Source organism: Channa argus, chromosome 14, assembly GCF_033026475.1.
Source record: "Channa argus isolate prfri chromosome 14, Channa argus male v1.0, whole genome shotgun sequence".
Taxonomy (NCBI): domain Eukaryota; kingdom Metazoa; phylum Chordata; class Actinopteri; order Anabantiformes; family Channidae; genus Channa; species Channa argus.
Genome location: NC_090210.1, coordinates 8,611,917 through 8,633,979, shown reverse-complemented (window position 1 = coordinate 8,633,979; position 22,063 = coordinate 8,611,917). Strand labels below are relative to the sequence as shown.

At 38.8% G+C, this 22,063-nt stretch overlaps 2 protein-coding genes across 3 annotated transcripts; one reads left to right on the top strand and one right to left on the bottom strand.

Moving 5' to 3' along the window:
* Positions 1–63: 63 nt before the first annotated feature.
* On the top strand, positions 64–12,743 carry rpap2 (RNA polymerase II associated protein 2). 2 transcript variants are annotated; one of them, XM_067475738.1, is made up of 12 exons: positions 64–165; positions 436–481; positions 776–890; positions 2,835–2,933; positions 3,048–3,113; positions 3,220–3,308; positions 3,405–3,440; positions 3,574–4,675; positions 4,876–4,982; positions 5,265–5,345; positions 10,060–10,128; positions 12,512–12,743. In XM_067475738.1, exons 1-12 carry the CDS (start codon positions 111–113, stop codon positions 12,654–12,656), a joined length of 2,010 nt encoding a protein of 669 aa, XP_067331839.1. In that variant the 5' UTR covers positions 64–110; the 3' UTR covers positions 12,657–12,743. The 2 variants fall into 2 exon arrangements, with proteins under 2 accessions (XP_067331839.1, XP_067331840.1); XM_067475739.1 differs by lacking the exons at positions 64–165; positions 436–481; positions 776–890 and having other exon boundaries at positions 3,048–3,108.
* Positions 12,744–13,630: 887 nt separating this feature from the next.
* On the bottom strand, positions 13,631–17,681 carry gfi1aa (growth factor independent 1A transcription repressor a). The gene is made up of 7 exons (XM_067475753.1): positions 17,482–17,681; positions 16,259–16,471; positions 15,867–16,070; positions 14,879–15,282; positions 14,449–14,586; positions 14,109–14,274; positions 13,631–13,974 (listed from the first exon to the last, which is right to left on the bottom strand). Exons 2-7 carry the CDS (start codon positions 16,368–16,370, stop codon positions 13,796–13,798), a joined length of 1,203 nt encoding a protein of 400 aa, XP_067331854.1. The 5' UTR covers positions 16,371–16,471; positions 17,482–17,681; the 3' UTR covers positions 13,631–13,795.
* Between the last annotated feature and the right edge of the window lie 4,382 nt (positions 17,682–22,063).

The following is a 22,063-nucleotide window of genomic DNA, read 5'->3' as shown; positions in this document are numbered from 1 at the left end:
ACCAGCTTGCTAACGGAAGGAGTGCGCCAACGGTTCGATTGTCCGCGTGTGCTCGCCGTAGATTCAAATACGTCATTGGTCAAAGTTGAAGATGAGAAAAGAGAAACAACATGGAAACGGAGGAGAGGAAAAGGAGCGGAAGATCGTCTAAAACCTCAAAAAAAGGTTAGTTTTTCTTCACAATTTTTCTACAGACAGATATTAGGCTTTCTGAATATGCTAACATGCTATTACTTACCACGTGGAGTTGAAATTGGTTTTCTTGTTGTAAAATTGGCAACTTCGTTAGTTGTAAGGTTACACTCACTGCTTAAAAAGTATAGTTAGCTAACTGTTAGTAGTTAACTACTACGTCTTTTGTTCAACACGGTGCTTCTTCCGTGGGAATCGTTGCAGTTGTGTTGCATTATAACCGTGTGTTTGTTTGTATTGCAGGTGGAAGAAGCATCAAGATAGTAACCGCTGAAGCGGAGGCAAGAAGGTGTGTATAGAGCTTTTTTCACAAAAACCGTACTTAGCGAACGGGTAACATTATTTCACACTTTACACTTAACGCTGTGCAACGCAGTGACACGGTAACAATGGACTGAAGTATTGTTACGAATAAAATTACTGTTTGTGTATAGTTGCGAGCACAAACATTCATAAAGCATTTAGACATTTAGCCAAGTGTTCATGCTTCACACATTAGGTATTGAGTCTAAGACATTATTTTTCACAAATGTTTATCAATTTCTACCATTTCACCATTCAAATTGTTCTTATGCCTGTTCAGGAGAGAGGAATTGAAGCAGAAGCTGAGGGATAAGTTGGAGCTAGAGAAAAAAGCCCTGATGGTTGTTGAGCGTCTCTTGGAGGACAGTGTGGCTGAAGACTTCCTGGTTGACTGTGTATGTATCATTTTAGTTCACTTTTGCAGTAGACCAAAAGCCTTTGTTTACTGCACACCTCTAAATTATTTAACTTAAGTGAGAAACCTGCTGACATGACACAAGTTTTGTCCATGGATTGCAGTCTGAGTATAGTAAGTCCTAAAGCAAAGACAATTTGCCTTTCTGCCTCACCCAATGTTATTTCTTCCATTTTTTTTCTTCCATCCTATTTCTTTTTTATTTTATTTAATTTCATAAGCATTTATTAAGTCTTGACAATTAAATGAATATTCCTCGTGTATCTCATTGAATGTTTGTACAATTTACAGTAAGTGTTCTACTATATAATACTTGATGCCCTCTCAAAAGAGACCAAAAGAGAGTGGGTTGATAACAAAGCTTATTTATAACCCTACAACGTTGTAATCACCTTCATATTTGTCGTTGTAATCTCTTTATATTCCAGATAAATAAGACAATAAATGAGATATTTAGAAGTTATCAAGCAACCATCAAATAAATAAACAACAAGCAAGAAGACAGCGTTTAACTGAACAATTTTCTGCCCCTATACAAAAGTTCATCCCGCTACATACTTTACTTATTCAACACATTATTTATAAACCTATTTTTAAACCCAATGAGAGTTTTACATATTTTAATTCATCCTCAAGTTTGTTCCATAAATTCACAGTCTGTCTCTCTTGAAATCTGTTTTATATATTCTTTGGTAGCAATTTTACTCTCTTTATATAATATTTGAGCAATTTTTAAGTCAACCATATCATCAAATTTGATTAGCTGTGATTTGAGAAATAGACGGTTTTAGGTTTTTCAATAAGAACATGTATTGATAATTCTTACTGCTCTCTGAATATTTTAATTAGTGTGAGTTTTGCAGCCCTCTCTGAAAACTTTTACGCAATAAGTGATGTATGGAACAATAACAGAACAGTATAGTATATACAACGCTTTCTCATGTAGAAGATCTTTGACTCTGTATAAAATTTCAGTTGATATTGATAGCTTTGATTTCACTAAAATCATGACTGTCATTTTCATTTATAGTTAATTTCCATCCAGGCTAATTATCTTCTTCCCATGCTGACATGGATAATGCTTTGATTTAAAGACATGGTTTGATCTAAGTTTTTAAATGGCAATGATAAGTGATGTGATTAGTAGAGGTGAGGCAATTGCATTTGACTTGTTCTGATCTAGCTCTTATTTGTAATTTAGACCTGGCACAGATTTTTATAAATTAATTTTGCATTAAATGTGTTCTATCACATGCTGTAGACTGTAAGGTTATGACATATAAAATTATACCTTAACATTTTCAATTTAGATAAAATAATTCTTCAATTATGCCCTCTTTAAATCTTTTTGACACTCAGTGATGTAGTATTTTCATAACCAAGGTCACCCTTTAGGTCTGATTAGCACTGAAGCTCATGATTGTTTTCATTGTTTTTACTTTTTTATTTACAGAATTTTTGGTTAATCTATCAACAATTTAAATATCAGAAAACTGTAAAAATTATTGGAGGTCTAGTTAAGACTGACTTTTTTTCCTAATCAGCCTATGTATAATTTCCCTTTTTATAAGGACCAATATTTAATTTCTTTGTACATTTAATTAATGTCTATATGCAGTGGAACTGATGAACTACCACATTTGTCCTGCTTAAAAAAACTAGGCGAAGAAACTTATTTTAAGGACATAATGTGCAACATTTTAAACACATCTTTTATATGAAATCATCCCCCATAACGTAATAACATAAAAACATTTCAAAGTTTATACACATTGACCATTTTTGTTATGGTAAAGAAACATTTGTACTAGATGAATGTGCATTGAATATTATGTTGATTTTAAAAAACTGTTCATCTCTATTTGCCATTTCAAAGTATTGGAATGCAAACTTTTACACTCAGCTTTATCTTCTCTATTTACAGGCTAAGTTCATCACTCCAGCTAATTATAAAGATGCTGTAGAGGAAAGATCCATTGCCAAACTGTGTGGCTATCCCATCTGTCTAAATAAACTGGGCAAGGTAAGACAATTTGTGTCAACATTTGTAATCATCTCTTTGAGTCAGTTGTCATGGTGTTTTATAGTTTATGGTTTCATTCAATTTCATCATGACTCACTTCTGATTATATTATAGATCCTTACTCAACAGTATAAAATTTCTACAAAGACCAACAAAGTTTATGACATCACTGAACGTAAGGTGAGGACTTCTGTATTAAGATTATCTTGTACAGAAATTAAAAATGTTTGAAAATGTAAAAAATACCCCGAGATAGAAGTTGTCATTTACCTTCTTATGTATTTAGTGTTTTTGCAGTAACTTCTGCTACAAAGCCTCCAAAGAGTTTGAGCTACAAATATCAAAGACACCCCTTTGGCTCAGACAACATGAGTGGTATGTGTGCTTTTTCAATTCTAATATGAACTCATCCTTGAGTACAATAATATTTACATACTAATAGACTGTGTTTACTTCCATTCTTGCTGACAGCCCTCCAGAAATCAAATTGCTGCAGAGAGGAGATGGGTAAGTGTTATCTTCAGAGTTTACATTACATTAGGTTTGACTATATCAATGAACGCACTACCAGCATATGCAATTATGATCTGATGATGAAAAACCGACTTGTTCATTGTGACCCATATATGTGTATGTTCAGTGGGAGCCCTGGTGAGGCAGTGATGCTGCCAGAGAGGCGACTCCAAGAGGAGGACATAGAGAAACCACTGTCTACACTACCTGAAGACCCACAGAGTGACAATAGTGACAACGAACAGGAGCAGGACTTTGTCTCCAGTGTTATTTCTCAGAAACCAGGACTCCGGGTGCACTGGGGTGACCTCCCCAAATGCACACATGAAGACAAGAATGGACAACAACTAAAAATGAAAAGGAAAACACAAAAAAGGAAAGCGGGAGATAAAGAGGGGACTGAGCATCATGAAAGTCAGGACAAAGAGAGCAAAGCAGCACATGCATGTAAAACAGATATTAGAACTGATGCTGAAAAACCCAAACAGCTGTACATGATAAATACTGACCAGCCTCTACCAGTGGAGAAAGAGAAACTGAGCCTAGAAGAGGCTACAGCTAAGCTGAATTTGTTAAATTTATCCCAGGTAGGCACTCAGAACACCTCCCTGCTTGCTGAATCAACACTCTCACAATCACTGCACACAACTCCACTCACCACTACTTCATGTGAAGACCTAAAATACTATACAGAAAGCAGACCACAGTTAGAGCTCTCTCATTCACCTCTGACCAACACTGCTAATCAGAACAACCACAACACAATGCTACCAAACCAGGCAGACCTCAAAATTACCCAGGTGGGTATGAGCAAAAGGGGGGCAGCAGGGTTACGAGATCTCCTCAGGAACCAAAGTAATGCACCAACACCCGACTCCATCCGGCTGAATCTTCTTGAGTCCTTAAAAAAAACCTTGAAGGAATGGAGCACTGATGAAACCCTGAAGTTCCTCTATGGGGCTGACCATTCACTAGGCTCTCCCTTTGCTGATGTAGAAGACAAAAACAGAGAGGAAGAGGAGGGGTTAGATGAAGATGATATTGAGGATGAGGTCACAGGAGAGGACAGAGAAAGGGCCAATGATGGGGTGCAAAAGAAACCATCAGCTGCTGCTCCAAACTATGAGGCGCTGCAGAAGGAAACCCAGAAGCTGGAGCTTAGGGTCAGGGAATTTTACAAAGGGACCTGGATTGTGCCTGTGGATTTGGAGGAGCAGAGTGAAAACAAGGTGAGTGAAGCACATTGAGGAATAAAGGCGCAGCTAGGAAGAATCTGAATTGAGCGACTTGTTGTAAAAGTTGGTCACTACATGGAGGCCCTGTATTACAACTATAACATGTTAACACAACTTATTGGTATGCACTAAGTGTATTAATGCATGGAGGTTTATTCTCCAAATCTTATGCATGTTGTTTATCCTCCCACCAGATGACAGTCCAGGAGCAGTGCACAAAGGAGCCAGTTCTGCCGCTCGTTGACTCTCATGCTCAGCGCTTTATCCAGAAACGAGTCACAGTGGAGAAGCTGAACAGCTGGTGTGTGTGTGTGTCAGCTATGTGCATTAACAATAGGCTATTTATTTCTATGTTTTGTACATTTTATTTTGTAGAACTTTGTAGACCTAATTTAAGTGAAATTTGTAGCTTGGCTCTTAATTGATAGCTCTGCCAATCCAGAAATGCATATTATGAAACCTTTTATCATGTTTTGTTAATCATATTTAGCTCCTTTAAAGGCATACATTTATTAAAAAGTTAGAATAAATATTTTCTTGTAGTTTCTCTTTGGTCTTATGTTTTTATCTTTGTGTTGTTCAGTCTCAGAAACATTGTGGGGCCCCTGCATCTCACCATGAGTGACATCACCACCAACCTGAACAACCTAGTCAGGACATTCAGGTCAGTATAACATGCACCCTCATGATCAAGTCTGCCAACACAAGATTATGCTTTACATCAATTTGTTTAGAGCTTTAATGCTCCAACATTTTTGTAGTGTGTAGCCATATTTTAGGGGATAAACTCAAATATTCATTATTACAAATTTTTAATTATGTACACCCAACATCAGATTGGATTTTTTTTGTGCTTTGCTATAACACATATGCTTATTCCAGTATCAACATACATGCAACTAATCTGGTTGAGATCAGTATTTTTCAATTCAAGTGTTTAAGTTGTAATTAACAGATTAATTTTATTAACTATTGTGGTAAGATTCTACAAATAACTCTGGTGCCCCCTACAGCAATGACAACAGGAGCTTAATTAACTGTCTGTTGACTTAAGAATGTAAGACTCTTTATGGTTGTCATTGAGCAAATATACATGTTACAGTTAAATTCTTTCTCTGCATTTAACCCATGGGGGCAGCAGTGGGCAGCCGTGGGGGGGGGGGGCCTGGGGAGCTAATACTGAGTGTCTCACTCAGGGATACATCTCGTGTGTAGGCTGGGATCCTGGTGCTCTTCCCATTGACCTACCAGGCGCAGTTTGTTTGATTGTTTAAAAATATATTGACATCTTTGCATGAAAAGCATTATGGTAGTAATATTAATTATAGCTATATTTTGTTTATGTGCTTTTGTCCTTGTGTGTGTGTGTATGCGTGCGTGCGTGTGTGCATGCGTGCATGTGTGTGCGTGTGCATGACCATTCACTGCCCTCACTGGCAACTATATTAGGTACACCTTTACAACCTATTGCAGTTCAATACAGCAGCTCTGCAATGAACTGTGTAGTTGCTGATTTTAGTGGTGTAAAAAATCTGGACTAATGTTTTAACACCCTTATGACTTCATCTGAGTCAAACAGAGCATAGGCATAAGGCAAATCAAGGTGTACATTTGTGATTATATAACAATAGGCAGAGGTTTAAAAATACTGGATAACAAATTGAAAGGGTGAACTATATTAATCTATAAAAATGTCAAGACGGAACAACATGTTAACTTCAACTTTCTTGATTTGCACTTGTGCAAGGTAAAAAAGGGTGAGATAGAAACAACAATTTTGTGATAGACTGTTTCTGCTTATGGGCTTAAACAAGCTGATAGCAATCATGTGAAACAATTTGTTCGCAATATTGAGTTGAGTTGGTAAATTCTTAAGACCACATACAAATTGGAGTAGGGTCACAGAATTTCAGTCTAAAGCAAAAAAAATGAAAGAATGTTTCCAACTAAAGCCAATCTATGTGTGAAAATGATGACTCATGCTTGCTGAACGACTCTTGCATAATTTGAGTCTAGTGTATCCTGCCATTATTATCTTAAAATATACCCGTGGAATCAAGAAGGAAAAATGGAAAGACCTGGTAATTTAGTACATTCAGTTACAGTTGTTTGCAAAAGTTTAGGAACCCCTGACAATGTCCATGATTTTCATTTATAAATATTTAGGTGTTTGGATCAGCAATTTCATTTTGATCTATCAACTGTAGGTAGCTACTCTTTACATCAATTAAGGTTGAATAACTTGTGGTCAGCTGAGACGTAATAATCGCTGCAGTAATTATCCATTGGAAGGCTCTTAGCTTTGTTAAATTTGAGTGGTGTATATCACAACTCTGCGTATCATAGGACTCTTAATATTGATTCTTATTAATCAAAAGTCAGAATTAATACTTCAAACAAGATTTCTCCACCAAATACTCTCCATTTGTGGTTCAAATCAAACAGATTGTTTTGAAATATTGGAAGGTCCTCATTAGTGATTCAACTTTGAATGACAGACTCTACTCCTCCCTTCATGACTTTTAAACATTCTTGCGATTTGAAAGATCACAAATAGTTATTTTCTTTAAAAAAAAACTGTTATAGAGACTCAGAATATGGACTGCGCTATAGCACTCCACTATGTACATACAAAATGCTAGCTCTGTAGCCTTATTAAGATTTTGGGGAGTCCACATGTAGGAAATTCAGTTCATTGGATATGATTTGGAAAAACACCCACCTGTTTATATAAGGCCCCACATTTAAGAGTGCATATCAGAGCACAAACCAAGCCGTGAAGTGTAAGGAATTGTCTGTAGACCTCTGAGACAGGATTGTATAGAGTCACAGATCTGGGGGGGCGGGGGAATTCTGCAGCATTGAAGGTCCCAATGAGCACAGTGGCCTCCATCATCTGTAAATGGAAGACCAGGACTCTTCCTAGAGCGGGCCGGGCGGCCAAACTGGACAATCGAGAGAGAAGGGCCTTAATCAGTGAGGTGACCATGAACCTGATGACCACTCTGAAAGAGCTCCAGCATTTCTCTGGAGAGGGGGGAACTTTCCAGAAGAACAACCATCTTTGCAGGCCTGTGTTGTAGAGTATGATAGAGATGTGTTGGAATTATAAATTGTGTCTCAGACTTTGGCCTGGAGAAGTCTCTGCCCTTTCTGTTCATTATACATTAGGTTTAAACTCATGCCTATTGTTACCCAATCACAAATGTACGCATTTTTAGACTAACTATATAAGGATTTGCTCAAAGCCTTTGCTTTGTTTGACTCACAATGAAGTCACAAGTGTTTCGAAACATTAGTCGAGATTGTTTGATCCTATAAAAACAGGAAATATAACAGTGTAGTCAAGATTCTTCCTTTTTTGATAGCGTATGTGTCCTTGATCTGAGAAGCATCTTTCAGAGAAAACCTTTTTACAACAATATTATATGTTTTCTTCTTTAAGGCAACATACATCTACACAGTTGTATGTGTCCACTTTCAAGTTTATTAGATCAGAGCTCAGGGTGATGGTCGGTGGAGCTACGCTGTAATTACATGAGGTCAATAAACTCTATACATAGCAAAGCAGGTCTACCTTATAAACAAATTAAAATATTTGATGAGTATAGACAAAACTTAATCAAATGTATCTGTGATTAGCAAAGGCACCTGTACGTGTTAGACTATCATCAGAATTTTATCCCATGAGTTTTCTAATTGAAATGCTACTATATTTATTGTATTACCAATGTATCTAAGATAAAGGCATAGCCAAGCTCAACTATATGTTCTAAGTCTGATAAAGACCTGAACCTCATTATTTAAAAATTAGCATTCAGTCACACTTATAAATTTTCAGTCCCACTTATAAATATTAGAGTCGTCCTAGATCGCTTTGATTTTGCACATCTAATTAATCTTTGTGTTTGAAACAATTCACCTCAATTTGTTGTTGCAGTCCATTGAGCTTTATGGTTTTAGTGAGGTATTTACTAATGTAGTCAGCCTATTTTTTTAACAACATATATAAATAGTTATTTTAAAAAGTCTGGCACCTCACAGAGATTTAAATTAGAGTGAGGAGTAAGGGTGTACTGTTTCTTCCTTCCTTTTCCTTTTAGTCAAGCTGCTCTCTTGCGATACTCTTCAAGCTATCACAGCTTTTAACGGAGACCAAAATCTTACAGTTAGCAGATAATCCAAGAAGTTTTTGAAGGAAAATTTAAAAAAATACATGTTAAACGTACTTCTATTGTTATATAATAGAATACAAGACTTGTATAGGTACTACATTTTTTTATAGATTGATAAAAGCCTGTGGTATCTGTAATAATGCCCTGCAAGCAGAAGGTTGGTCCTTTTTTGTGTACCCAGCACTATCATTATCTGTTAATACTATCGCTTGTTAGAAATTCAAAGAGAGTTGTTATAACTTCTTTGAAAAACAATCTTTGTAAAAAATAAATCAGAGATGGGAAATTATGTGATTTCTATGACATCAACAGAAAAAAAACCTGAAAGTGTCTTACATATTCTACTTTTTGTTATCTTGTGAAGGCATTGAGCACACATTTTCTGTACTTGATGGCGTTAGTATTATACTTCTTTAAGAACAATTTATAAACAAATATGAATTCCCCATTCCTTTCAGAGAATTTATAAGTTGTTCCATATGGCTTATTGCAATGTATGGAATTTCCATGTACTTCCTGCCTAGATTGTTAGGTAATCCTAATCCCTCATAGAGGAAGGAATACGTTTTTTACGTCAAACCTTTCACAACCAAAGGCAGGGAGATCTTAAACAAGCCCAAACTAGACGCCCCCCCCGAATTTTGCTTGAAGAAGTGTCTAAATAGACAAAAGAAAGAAACATTTCAATGTGTAGACCTGGGCCTTTTCTTTCTGGCCTTTGTTTCTTGACCTGTAGTTGTTTGCATAGTGGTTTTTTTACAAAAATGTTTAAATCTTGTGCCCAAATTGAACATTTCCTGCCATAAAAAAACTCTTATTGACTGGTTTAGATCTTTGACCATATTTAAGTCACAGTGTCAGTGATTTAAAGCACAGGCAGCAGAGTAACGCCTTCTAAGTCCTGCTTCCAGGAATTCTCGTTGTGCAGTCAAGAGACCCCAAAGACAAGAGGCTCAAACCAAAGAACGTACACAAGACTGTCAGCGAAACATATATCACTGCATTATTGCAGGCAGTGTTTGTCCTGGCTGCTCTGGCCATCTGCACATTTTTTACTAATTTAAATACTGTGGTTTCTCTGAAAAGGTTACTTATATTTTAAGTAATGTGTGTATTTTGATTTATATCTATTTAAGAATTTTAATCTTAAGGTTGTGACTGACCAATTGCTTTACAGTCCTGTTTTTAACTCTCTCACCACAGGTTTACCAACACAAACATCATCCACAAAGCTCCAGAGTGGACCCTCATAGCTGTGGTACTTCTCCATCTGTAAGTGTGTGTGTGTGTGTGTGTGTGTGTGTGTGTGTGTGTGTGTGTGTGTTCTGCTGGCAGCTCATGGACAGTTCCGTGCTGCTCCCATCTGAGTACACACAGACACCTCGTGGCCTTATCTCCATCTAATTGCCCCTTTCCAGATCCGTGACAGAATGCAAACACAAGCAGCCCTGCACACTTTAAATTTAAACAGGCAGACACAATTGTCCCTCTGTATATATCGAGCAAAAATGGCACTTCTAATTGCCCCGGCTGGGAAAGCTTTCACCTGATGCCGAGCTGACTCTGATTTATGACTCCCTCCATGGCCCTAGGTCGGTTTGTATCGTATCATAACTTACATTGTGAGCTCTCTTGAACCAAACAAAAGTATACAGTGCTTTGCAGTTTGAGATGCAGTAAGTAACACAAATCTATCACTCTTAAAGAAAATGAATTCTTCCCCAAAACTTCAAAATTAGTCTGCAAATTCAGTATAGCAGGAACGGACATTTACTAAAGAGAGGCAGAAGCTCTTCGTCTAAATTCCGAAGTTAAAGTTGTAGTAAAATAGGAAAACAACCGAAGAGTTTAAGTTGTGATTGAAAATAAGATTTGTTCCCTGTGCACTGCACCTTTTGACCTGATTGTGTCTTGTAATCTTTATATGTGATTTTGAGAGATACAGTCCAGTCTGTAAGTACTTGTACAGTTGCCTTTTTTGCTCTTTATACTCAGAGCTTTAGCACATTACATTTTGTAAAATAAAATGACTATATTAAAAAGTCAACCTTTTGACTCTCCAGTGTTAAAACTCAAAACTGAAAAACAAAAAATGTTTTTAAAATTATATTTTGTCTAACTGATAAACCACTCAATAACCTGTGTTGTATATTAATTAATATACATTAAAAATACAACAGGCATTATGTTGTGATCAATCCATACGGCAGCTTAACTTCAGTATACTTTTAACAGTTAGCTTTCATTTCATCTGCTTTAGAACATCAGCTCTTTTGGACACGTCTTGTCCCATTGTTACTCAATGGTTTCATTAGTTCACATTTAACTTCAGGCTTCTCTGTCCTTCCATTCCTCCATCATGAATAATTTGGTATGCCGTCTTACCTATCTGCTGCATGGCAGCTGTGGAGCTAGCCTGGCCTCTATTGTTCAGGTCAGCTAAATAATGGATGCCCCCTCTGCAACTTTAGACCCTGGTGCAAACTGGAGATTAGAATAACTGCAGCTCCACACGGGTTGACTGGACAGGTAGAGAAGGGGGTGTGGGCGGGGAGGGGGGGGGGGGGGGGAAGACAGAGGGGCAGTGAAGAGAGTTCAGCTAAGAGACTACAAACAGTGGGGGGGGGGAAGTCTTTACAGAGAGTTGATCTGTGCTAATTTCATAGATAATGACATGGTTATGGTACAGCTATGAAATTACAGGTTACTCCACATATAATCCCAAAAAATTCAAACCTTCAGATTCCACTCTCTTGGCTACATTTACCTTGTATTAATTAAAGTTTAATCCAAATTCCACGTTTACCAATTTTATAAGTTACAGATTTTGTTCTAACAAGTCTGCGCTTATTGATATAAATGTGATAGAGTATTAGAAAGACTTCGCAGTATAATTAGAAAGAATTAGCAAGAACAGCATGTCAATCTAAATTTCTTAAATTAGACATTAACCTTGACTTAATTTAGGTTTTCAAGATAGGAGTTAGTGTCAGACTGACTACACTTGATTGTACCTAATCTATTGACTATTTTTGTAACAAACTGACCTACTATATATGCACACTCACATTTGTCAAAGGGTGGTGTGTGTGAGACACTTAAGCTACAGACTTTACTGACTAGTCTAAAAACAAAAAACAAATGTCTTTCCATTGTCGTTTTATTCCAGCAGTGTTGGTACATGAAGTTTAGATTTTAATTGTTAAATTATGTCATCCCTGAGTGTGTTTACCTGGGTTTTGATCACAATTTTGAAGCATGCCAGTTAAGAGTTGTCCAGTACCCTCAGAAACCTGAATGCTGTGCTGTGTACACAGGGATATCACATGCTTGGTTTACTATAAAATTAAAAACAGTATAACACTAAAACCATGATAAATAACTTTGATTCCACAAAACCCTTTCGGGTATTGCTGAGTAACAACTAGACCCTCTTACAAGGACTATATGAACTGGTTTTGATTTGCATTTTACTCAGCAGAGATACCCTTGTGACTCAGTTATGCTGTTTTTATTAGATGAAAATTAACCCTGGGCAACCGTCTGTGTCTTGGCTGAATGGATCCTGTGGCAAAACGTGGTTAAATAAGAACTTAACAATAGTAACCTGGTTAGAACTTTTAAGTGAGTGTATTTGTTTAATTTTCTGTTTCAGGTTGTCAGAGGTTTCTTCAGTGGTTAAACAATCCTTGAAAATGCCTGCATCAGTGGATTATTTAAACACCCTGATGGACGAACTGGGTCTGCAGGAGCAGGATCTGTTGAACTTAGTGCGACTATTTAAAACCCCAACATACTGACACACACAAATGTATAATAAATATACACTCAGGATCTTTGACAGAATAAAATACATATGTGGTTAACAGACATTTTGTGTAATGTGGTTTTTTATTTTTTCAAAAATGTGATTGTTGTACCTACTAATAATGAAAATGTACATGAGCTATGGTTGGTTTTTTCCCCCAACTTGTTCACAAGTTCAGTCACTCAAACTCAAACTGATCTGCATGTAGGAGTGGAGACTATTGATATTGTAGAGAAGCATTACTGTATGTACACAATCTGTGGTGAGCTGTGCAAATCAGATCCTTGAAGTTTTAGAGCTGTGGTTGTTTAACCTCTGTAGGACCAAATAAATCACACCCAGCTTTTCCCAGTCAAACGCCATGTGGAGAATCTGCTTATTGCTGTTTTGGCAGAGCTTCTGCGGTCATAAATGTGATGCTATTTCTCCAGACTTCCTTTACATACAGGTTTATGGCACCATAATATAATTTGTTATGGGCATGTTAACAGTGCGTGCGTCTGAAAATATTTGGTTTTGAACAGGTGGCGCATGCAGCAAAACGTTTTTCATTTTAATAGTGGAGATATAACTTTGACCTGTCATGCAGATTGGAGACGTGATTGATGGCCTGCATGGTTCGACACAGCTTCTCGTTTTTCACAACGTACAGACAAAGGCAGAGAAGGATTTTAAATGTGTCCGGTTTACATTTGTTGTTACATTTAAAATGTTATAATTATGCTCAACGTTTTATCTTAGAAAAAGCTATTGCCTGTAGAAAGAGTTAAATCATTTACCAACCAAAAAAATTACAATCAAGCTTGCTAAATTAATATTTAATCTGACTAAAAATTAAGGAATTTTAAAAAAGTGGCTTTTTGCTATAATGTAGCCTCACTAAGCAGATGGCTGACATTTAGACGTGTTATTTTTTTTTAGAAAGTGGTACACTTGTGATTTTTATTATTGACAATTACAAACGCACTCGATAAATAAACCTTTATTTTCATAATATTAACCAGAACATCTCTGCCTAAATATTTAACTGCTTTTAACATAGCAACATACAGGAGACAAAATAAAATAAAAGGCGATCATCCATACGCAGTCAGTACATTCAAAGTGCAAATTTAATTTTAAAGGCTTTGTTCATTTCAGTCCGTGCTGCGTCTCCTTATGTCTCCTCAGGTCAACTTTCCTCTGGAAACCTTTCCCACAGAGGTCACAGCCGAAAGGTTTGAATCCAGTGTGTTTCCTGCTGTGTGTGATGAGATTGGAGCTCTGACTGAAGGCCTTCCCGCACACCTGACATTTGTGCGGCTTCTCACCTGCAGCAATAACAAGATCACACAATTGGAAATGTCATTGTGCAGTAGGTGGGGTTTACGCGTTACGCACAGTCGCATTTCATTTTTCTCATTAATCAGTTACTTTGCACACTTTGATTTGTACAGTGGCTCACCTGTGTGGATGAAAGTGTGTTTTTTCATGTCTGACTTTTGGTGGAACCTCTTCCCGCAGTACTGGCACGGATAAGGCCGCGTGTCCGAATGGATGAGCAGGTGCGTGGATAAGGTGGAGGACCGCTTGAAGCTTTTGCCGCAGATTTTACAGCTGAAGCTTCTCTCCTTAAAAATATACAAAGAGTGAGCGTGGAGGACCCCAGAACCTTAAGAATACAGTAAAGGCCCAAAACATATCCTTATTCAAGCCGATTTGCGTTTTGGATCAAGATATGGGCCTGCAGGCCTTTCCAAAAATACTATAGCAACTCATGCGAATATTTCCAGGTAGGAGCTTACTTGTGAGTGAACTGCTCTGTGCTGATCCAGGCTCACTGCGTGTCCGAAGGTTTTCCCGCAGATCCCGCATTCAAACGGCCGCGTCCCGCTGTGTGACCGCCTCGCGTGAACCTCCAAGCCGTGAGGTGTTGAGAACACCTTTCAGGAAAAGTAAATGGATGAGTGTTTGGTGGTTATCATTATGCAATGACTGTGTAACTACGTGGCCTCTGTGTGTGTCTGTGTCTGTGTGTGTGTGTGTGGGGGGGGCGGGGGCGGTTCTCTTTCTCTGTGATAAAGAGAGAGAGACACTAAGGAAAATGGTCAGATATATTCGATATATATTATTTTTGGAATTACATGTACATCACATTTGAACTTGAATGTGACCAATCCGTAAAAACATCTCAATGCAAACACAGCAAACAATGTATCTTAGTTAAACACGTACCTTGCAACATTTAATGCACTTATAGGCTCCGTTTGAGTCGAGGTTAGAGCAGATAAAATCATTTTCTGACTTGATTTCCGCACTGCGGGGCCTCTGCTTTACTTCAAGATACAGCTCATCCCCGTCACGCATCCTGCAGATCTGGCGGGCCGTTGAAGAATAATTCTGGTAGCATCCGGCCACGGGGCTCCGCTGTGCGCAAACTCGCTCGGAGCCGCGGTCCTTTGCTCCGTAGATGCTGACTAGTGAGCGAGGGCCTCTGTGGCCTTGCAGGCGTTGGTGGTACGGGCCTCGAACCACATGCCTGAGCTCAGAACCGGAGTATGCTGACCAGGAGTAAGGGAAGAGGGACATGTTGAAGTGTTGGCCTTCCTCCGCTGCTGGAGTGGAGCATTTCTCCGAATCTATCAAATCATTTGAATAGAAAGTGAGTGGAGGGTCCTGCTGAAGAGTCTGCAGGTCGTTTTGTTGAAATTCGATATTTTGTGACTTGACTACTTGAAATGGCTACGTGACATGTTTAATAGAACATTTAGGTAAAGCAACTGACATCAGTCAGTCATCGCATGAAAATGTTGCAACTTTCTGTGAGTAATGTCACAGAAATTTTTGTAAAACAACTACAATAACAGAATGACAAAATGTGCTAATGAAATTTAATTTTAAATTCACATTTAAAAATTAGACCCCTTTATGAGCATTATAATATACCCATATTCTTGTATAATGGCAAAGTAAATTAAAAACAAATAATGGAAACAATAGGCTCAGCCTTAAAGCGGATTTACCCACTCACGAAGATTGGTATGGATTCATGGCACCTGTTGAAAACTAAACGTTTTTGATGTATAGAAGCCCACTGGTCTAATAATCGTGACACCCCCACAGAATAAATATGTCTAACACAAACAAACTTTAATGTACTTTTATTATTTTTCTGACACCGACACAAACAACTGTAGAAAAGTCTGGATGAAAACGAGCAGACCTGGTGAGGAGGAGGGAGACGGCGGACGCCACAAATCACAGTCTGAGGACCGGTCACACACGCTGCCTCCGCAGCTCAGCGGCGAGCTAGGGGAAAGTGACCCCGGAGACTGCATCCTAGACGCGGGGGTCAGTCTATCATCGCCGGGACTCACATCCTCCTGTGACTCCGAGTTGGGCTCAAAGTCCGTCTGAAATTTGGTCTCTAAAGACAGCAGCGGAGAACACGTAACTGATTCACTATAACTATTCACTATAACTTTGCACTTATGTATGTTGTGGAGTTTTTCTAGCGTTGCATTAACACTAATAAGTTTGTTCCAATCTTTTCAAGACTAATTGGTGTTGTGTCATTCACAATTTTTGTGCGTAATTGCGCACAAACAAACCCACCTGTGCAAACGTGAGCCAGAATAGTGTCCATTCTGCCGCAGTCTTCGTCCAGGTACCGCGGCTGGTGGTAGCTGTGGGCCCGTTTACTCTTTACCAGAAAAGACCTCGGCATGCTGTTTTCAGCTCTCCGTCCGTCAATCAGTCTGTGGTGCTCAGCTCTGAAATCCGCAACTTCACTTCACTCCGCTCTGCTCTATGCTTCTCTGACCTTATCTGTGGACAGATTGGGACACTATTGGTTGACAGAGTTGCGATTTTTTGGCAGGCTATTACGCATGCGCAGAGGTGTTCCATCGTTTACCAGGTGTTGCAGGGAAGGGGGCCAAAAGGGACCCGACAGTGATGGGATTGAAAAAAAGACACTGATGTTCTTAACGGAACCCTTTTAAACCTATAGTGTTGAGTATCCTGCTGTGACTAGATCTGAATCACTATCTACAAAGGAGAAAAGCTAATAAAATGTGTTTACATAAATCAAAAGTAGGTGTGACCTAACCTCTCAGAAAGTAGCTGTTTACAAATTCCCCGTTTCCCGTTGGAAAAGCTGATGAAAGAAATAAAAATACGCCCGAATTAAAACCGAGACTGGATTTTTGCGGGGGTCAGTTTGTTATAGGGTTACATTAAAAATATCAAAGTAAAATCAGTTATTTTGAGTCTCATCCACCCATTTTATTACAAAACTGTACCATTAGCATGTGAGACATGTAAGGTGGATGTAAGTGGATGGTCCATGCAGGCTGGGATGGAGAATGACCTGTTTGTTTGACTACCTGTAAACTGATCCTGTTAATGAGACGCGCACGGTCAATCCGCACAACAGCTTGACGGTGGGGAGCTGAAGTATCCATTTACAGCTCCACTGCGTCAGCTTACCAGCAGTGACTTCAGCCTTATTCGTTTACATCATTAAACCCCCCTCCCGACCTATACAGGCCCAATTAGGCTTAAAGAAATTGAGACATAGAAGCATCAATTGGACTATTAAAACACATGAATTCGCCTAGTTAAAAAAAAAAACATCAGTAAATCTGTCAAAGTAAAAATGCAAATCATAGCGAAGATTTGGATTTTGCTGACGGTTGAAGTAAAGCAAAGCGGTATCGATTTTTTTCGATGTGGGAACAGAGTTTGTTTGATGCAGCTGCACTAAGTTAGTCGCCTGCAAGCAAAGCGCAGATAGCCGAGGCATAAAGCTGGAAACACATGTCCCATACTCACACACAGCACTGACGCTGCAATTACGTTATCCCAACTCCGAGGAGCACGCTCACTGTCCTGCTCTCTGTTCACATTTAGTATAAATGTCAAGCTATCAGTCACAAGCTGCAGAGAAACACCACAAACCCTCTACTCCTCACACTGACACACACTCTCTCACAGGCAAACACTCACACACTCACACACTCCTTCTCTCTCTTTCTTCCCCTCCTCTCAGAAATTAATTTTCATGTTAGTCAGCCATGACAGACACTGATTCACGATTTGATAAAAACAGTCCACTGCAGCTACAATATTTGGATATTTGCATTTTACAAAAATAAATCAGTTGTGTTTCCTGTTAGTTCTGATGTCCTATCATCTATTACAGGCTTTTATCCCAACACGCAGTCCACATATCATAAAAGTATTTTCTTTGTGACATTATAATGCAAACAGTTATATTTCTGTGGGTCATACAACTTAGTCCACATTTCCTTTGAGGGTCATTTTTGTACAGGGTCAATAAGATAAATCAGTCCATAATATTTGGCAACATTAAAATTCTTAAGCTCAAGTTCACATCCTCACTCCAGCATGAACCTACTGAGCTGACAGTGAGGAAAGACTAAACATCAAATGTCAGTTTTTCTGAAAAATTTAAAACAAAAATGTCAGACTTGAACTACTACATGGCAGCCAAACAACTCATCCAAATTCACCCTTTGACTAGTTCATGGCCATGCTGAGCGTTAAATAAATGTTACGAACAAGTCACCTTTAAGTTCACATGCTAAACTGTTCAGAGAACAGAAAACTGCAGTGAGTGAGACACAGAGAAGGACAGGGTATGTGTGACAGTTCAGACTCAGGGTTACACACTGACTCAGAACAGGAAACCAAATGCATAGCCGAGAAGACGCTATCAGTGCTGCCACAGCCTCTCTTTCTTTCTGTAACCCCCACCCCACCACCTCCACCACCCCTTCCCCTGTAGACCTTGATTCACAGCAAGTATGTGATTGAAATAGTAGTCCAATCGCAGTGATCACAGGGGATGCAGAGGAGGGGGGCTTCTCGGTTTTTTACTTTGTGTTTTGCAGCAGCGGTGGTCTACCTTCTCAAAAGTGTGCATCACAGTCATGCAGGGTTAAATAAAGACTTGTGCTTGTGAGCCATGAGGTTATTTTCTCAAGCCCAACTTTGAGTCCCCCTCAGCTCCTCGCGAGGTCAGAGAGAGACATTGGGGACTCCTCAATGTTTTAAATATACCTGAGGCTGCAGCTTTCACACCACATATATGTGAATGTTGAGAAGTGGAGCAGAGTGCACGACAGCTTGTCAGCATGTCTTGATTTTGTCTTTGTGCAGTTCAATTTAAACTGTGAGTGTAACTACGTGGGGTCTGTGGCTACATGTGACAATTAGAGGATAATGATAACCACTATAGGTTAACAGAAAAACCTTTGAGCACATTAAATTGACAAGGGTTAGCGTAAAAACACATCATTTTATTTTAACTCAGCCTGTTGACAGGTAAAACTACACATTATGTAAAGCTCTTTTCTGCAAATTTATGCTTTCACGAAGTTCTGACAAAAAAAAAAAGAAAATTAAAACCAGTGCTCTGTTTTGCGATACACACTCCATAAAAACTGATTTTACTACTCTGTGCAATCGATTCATGCCATTATGTTTTATTGTGGCTAAACCGACTTTCCTTGGTTTATGTCTGTGTTTACTTCCAGGCACTCAGTCTCAGCATTCACCTCTGGACCTAAACTCTGCTGTGGCATCACAATGAAAACCACATCACGCTATCTCATCCCCTCACAGGTTCCTTTGGCTCCAGAACTCTAACCACAGTGTAACAACCTCTCTCTCTTCTAAACTATCGTAGTCCCTTTCCCTGCTACTACAATCTGATTTTGGTTCTTTTCCTCAGGTTCAACCGCACCCTCCCCCCCACCCCTCCTATGAGGGAGGGGGGGCCGGACGAATCTCATCAGGCTCTCAGCTCGCCTTAACTGCAGCCACCAGATAGGGACAGAGTGTGAAAACAATTAATGATTTACTGGACCCTGGTAACCACAAGACAGTTCTTCTTTTACACTGGAGGTCCACACACATCTTGTTTTTCTCACTTAGTTCACTTCCGCCCTGCAGAGCCAGGGGAGATTATGTCTGTGCTACTTTAGTTGAATTTGATTTATGTTAATATTTTACTTGTGTGGATGCTTATTTTGATTTAGCTCTTGACTACCGCTGCAGTATAATGTGTCCTAAAGATTCTAAAATACACACACCATGGCTATGATTTTTGAGAAGAAACCCTTGAATCTTGAAGGAATAATGAAAAGAAACACTTCTGTTAGGTTAAACAGATGTTTGGATTTATGCAGTAAACAGTCCATAAATCACCTTCCTCATCCATCACTGTGATCAGCAGCTCCCCTTGTTTAACAACCAGCCCATTTCTGGTTGTAAATTTCCCACCAAAATACTGGGACGTTGGTGTGTGGATGTGAAGAAACCTGCTCGGTGCTTCCTGGTCATTGTGTCTCTGCGAATGTTTGTGGTGTTAGATGGCCATTTGAAAGGTCAGCGCTCAATGGGCCTTCTCAAGCCTAAACAAGCCTGCAGTTCTTGAGTTTATCCACGCATGCATTTATTTTCTGTTTCGGGTGTTTATGATCACTTGTAGTAGCTATTACCCTGCTTTTATCTGGTAAAACATTTCTGGTGTGATCCGTTTACTCTTTGCATTTAAAAAGAAACCCCTAGTCGAACACAGTTTCTGCAGCACACATGTGCTTCTGTGAGCGCTTCTTTCTTTTTGCTGACACTTTGAAATCTGTGGTCTGTCTCATGGACATACTGTATTTTCACACAGAAAACACCACTCTTGGCTGTTTCTGCATGGGGTGTAAAACACTAGACTCATTTTGGGTGGAGAAAAACACAGGCTGGGCTTTCACACAGAAACTTCATCTCAGCACCATCTTTTCAGTTTGTGATAGATTCAGTTTAGTGTTAAAATAACAGAACTTAATTTAAATATAGGCAGAACTGATTTGGATTTAGTCAGTACACTACTCAATGAGTGTCACGAACGTGGCTTTTGCCGCTGTATGTCAACGGGGACCCACAGTTATAACTGAACTGCACATCCCTATCATTCCATCACTGAAAATTCTGGATGAATTCGAAAGGTCGATGCAGATGAAACTACCCCTGTTTCTGTGTCAGTTGCATTTAATACTCAATGTGAATGACATTGTCTCTGTATGCAGATAAAATAAATGTAATCCTCAGTGAAAAAAAGAGGCAGGAAAAGACAAGACTGTGTTGCTTGTCAACTGAGTGCAGTCTTATCTGTGGTGTGCCTGTGAACACATTTGTTGATGTGTGAATTTCTGCAAGTCACTTGTAGTCAACTGTAACCTCTTCTTTCAATTCTATTTGGTCATAATTTACATTGAAATATGGGTTGGAGGCACATAAAACAAGTTGTGACTAAAGGCAGCTTTGTTTCTATTGCACCAGTATGAAAGCAAAAGAGTTTTGAGAGACAAATGAAACTCAAAATTAGCTCAATAACCATTTAGAGCAGACAACTGTACCACTGCCCACCACATGCTCCACTCCCAGTGTGAACCCTGGTAAAATGCTGACCACTGCTGCAGAGGGATGACTAGACAGCTGCTTCTCCCCATTGTGAAATCACTTCTACAGAAAAAAAAAGAGCAGCAAAAAGAAAACAACAAAAAAAGAAACAAGCTGTCCACAAGAGTGACTCTGACTTTTCTTATCTAATGCTGAGAACATCTGCACCAAGAGTGACAGTGAAGGATATTATCTATCTTGCATGAACAGAAAAGCAGAAGATCCTGGTTCCTTTTTCTGTAGCATTAACAGATAGACTGTCTCTGAACTACTGTTTCATCATTTGATAATGTAAGTTTTAAAGGATATTTCCCCCACCACAATACCAGCTAAGAGACAATGAACTATAATACCCAACATTTTGTTAAAATGTAGGTGTGATGTTGTCAAATCAACCAAAAACACATGCTTCACATATAATAATGTGACTACATCCCTTTTCGAAACATTTTCATTAGCTTATAGATACTGGAAGCATGCATCTATCATTTACAGTACTTATTTTCACATATTTCTATGCAAAAAGTTGTACATTTGGTGGCACATATGCTTTCGATCTAGAGTTAGATGAGAGAATTGACACGGCTCTCATGACCACACACTAAAAATACATCCAAAACCTTGTTAGATTAGCTTAGCATAGCCTCTGGCAACAGGGGGAAACAAGCAAAGTGTGAATACAGGACACAAAATGCTGATAGGAACTGATAGAATTAATAAAAAGTGATAGTGTCTGAGCGACATACAGCCAGCAGGCAGTTAGCTTAGCTTAATCACTTCAAGCCAATCCCAGAAATTGTTCATCACAAAACCCTTTTTAAGATCACAATTTGTTGTTTTGTTTATAACAGAATTATTAAGATAATAGAAACAACTAGTGAGGTTGAGATGTGGTAATGCGTTTAAACAAAGCCATACTAGCTGTTTCCAGTGTTTATG

What these genes read in the sequence shown, in the direction of transcription:
- rpap2 (XM_067475738.1), top strand. Translation starts at nt 111, where the DNA reads ATGGAAACGGAGGAGAGGAAAAGGAGCGGAAGATCGTCTAAAACCTCA. An exon ending in GTCTAAAACCTCAAAAAAAG is followed by an intron (nt 166 to 435) that starts GTTAGTTTTTCT and finishes TTTGTATTGCAG; the next exon opens with GTGGAAGAAGCATCAAGATA. An exon ending in GCTGTGGTACTTCTCCATCT is followed by an intron (nt 10,129 to 12,511) that starts GTAAGTGTGTGT and finishes TTTCTGTTTCAG; the next exon opens with GTTGTCAGAGGTTTCTTCAG.
- gfi1aa (XM_067475753.1), bottom strand. Translation starts at nt 16,370, where the DNA reads ATGCCGAGGTCTTTTCTGGTAAAGAGTAAACGGGCCCACAGCTACCAC. An exon ending in ACAGAGCAGTTCACTCACAA is followed by an intron (nt 14,275 to 14,448) that starts GTAAGCTCCTAC and finishes TATATTTTTAAG; the next exon opens with GAGAGAAGCTTCAGCTGTAA. An exon ending in ACACACTTTCATCCACACAG is followed by an intron (nt 13,975 to 14,108) that starts GTGAGCCACTGT and finishes TTATTGCTGCAG; the next exon opens with GTGAGAAGCCGCACAAATGT.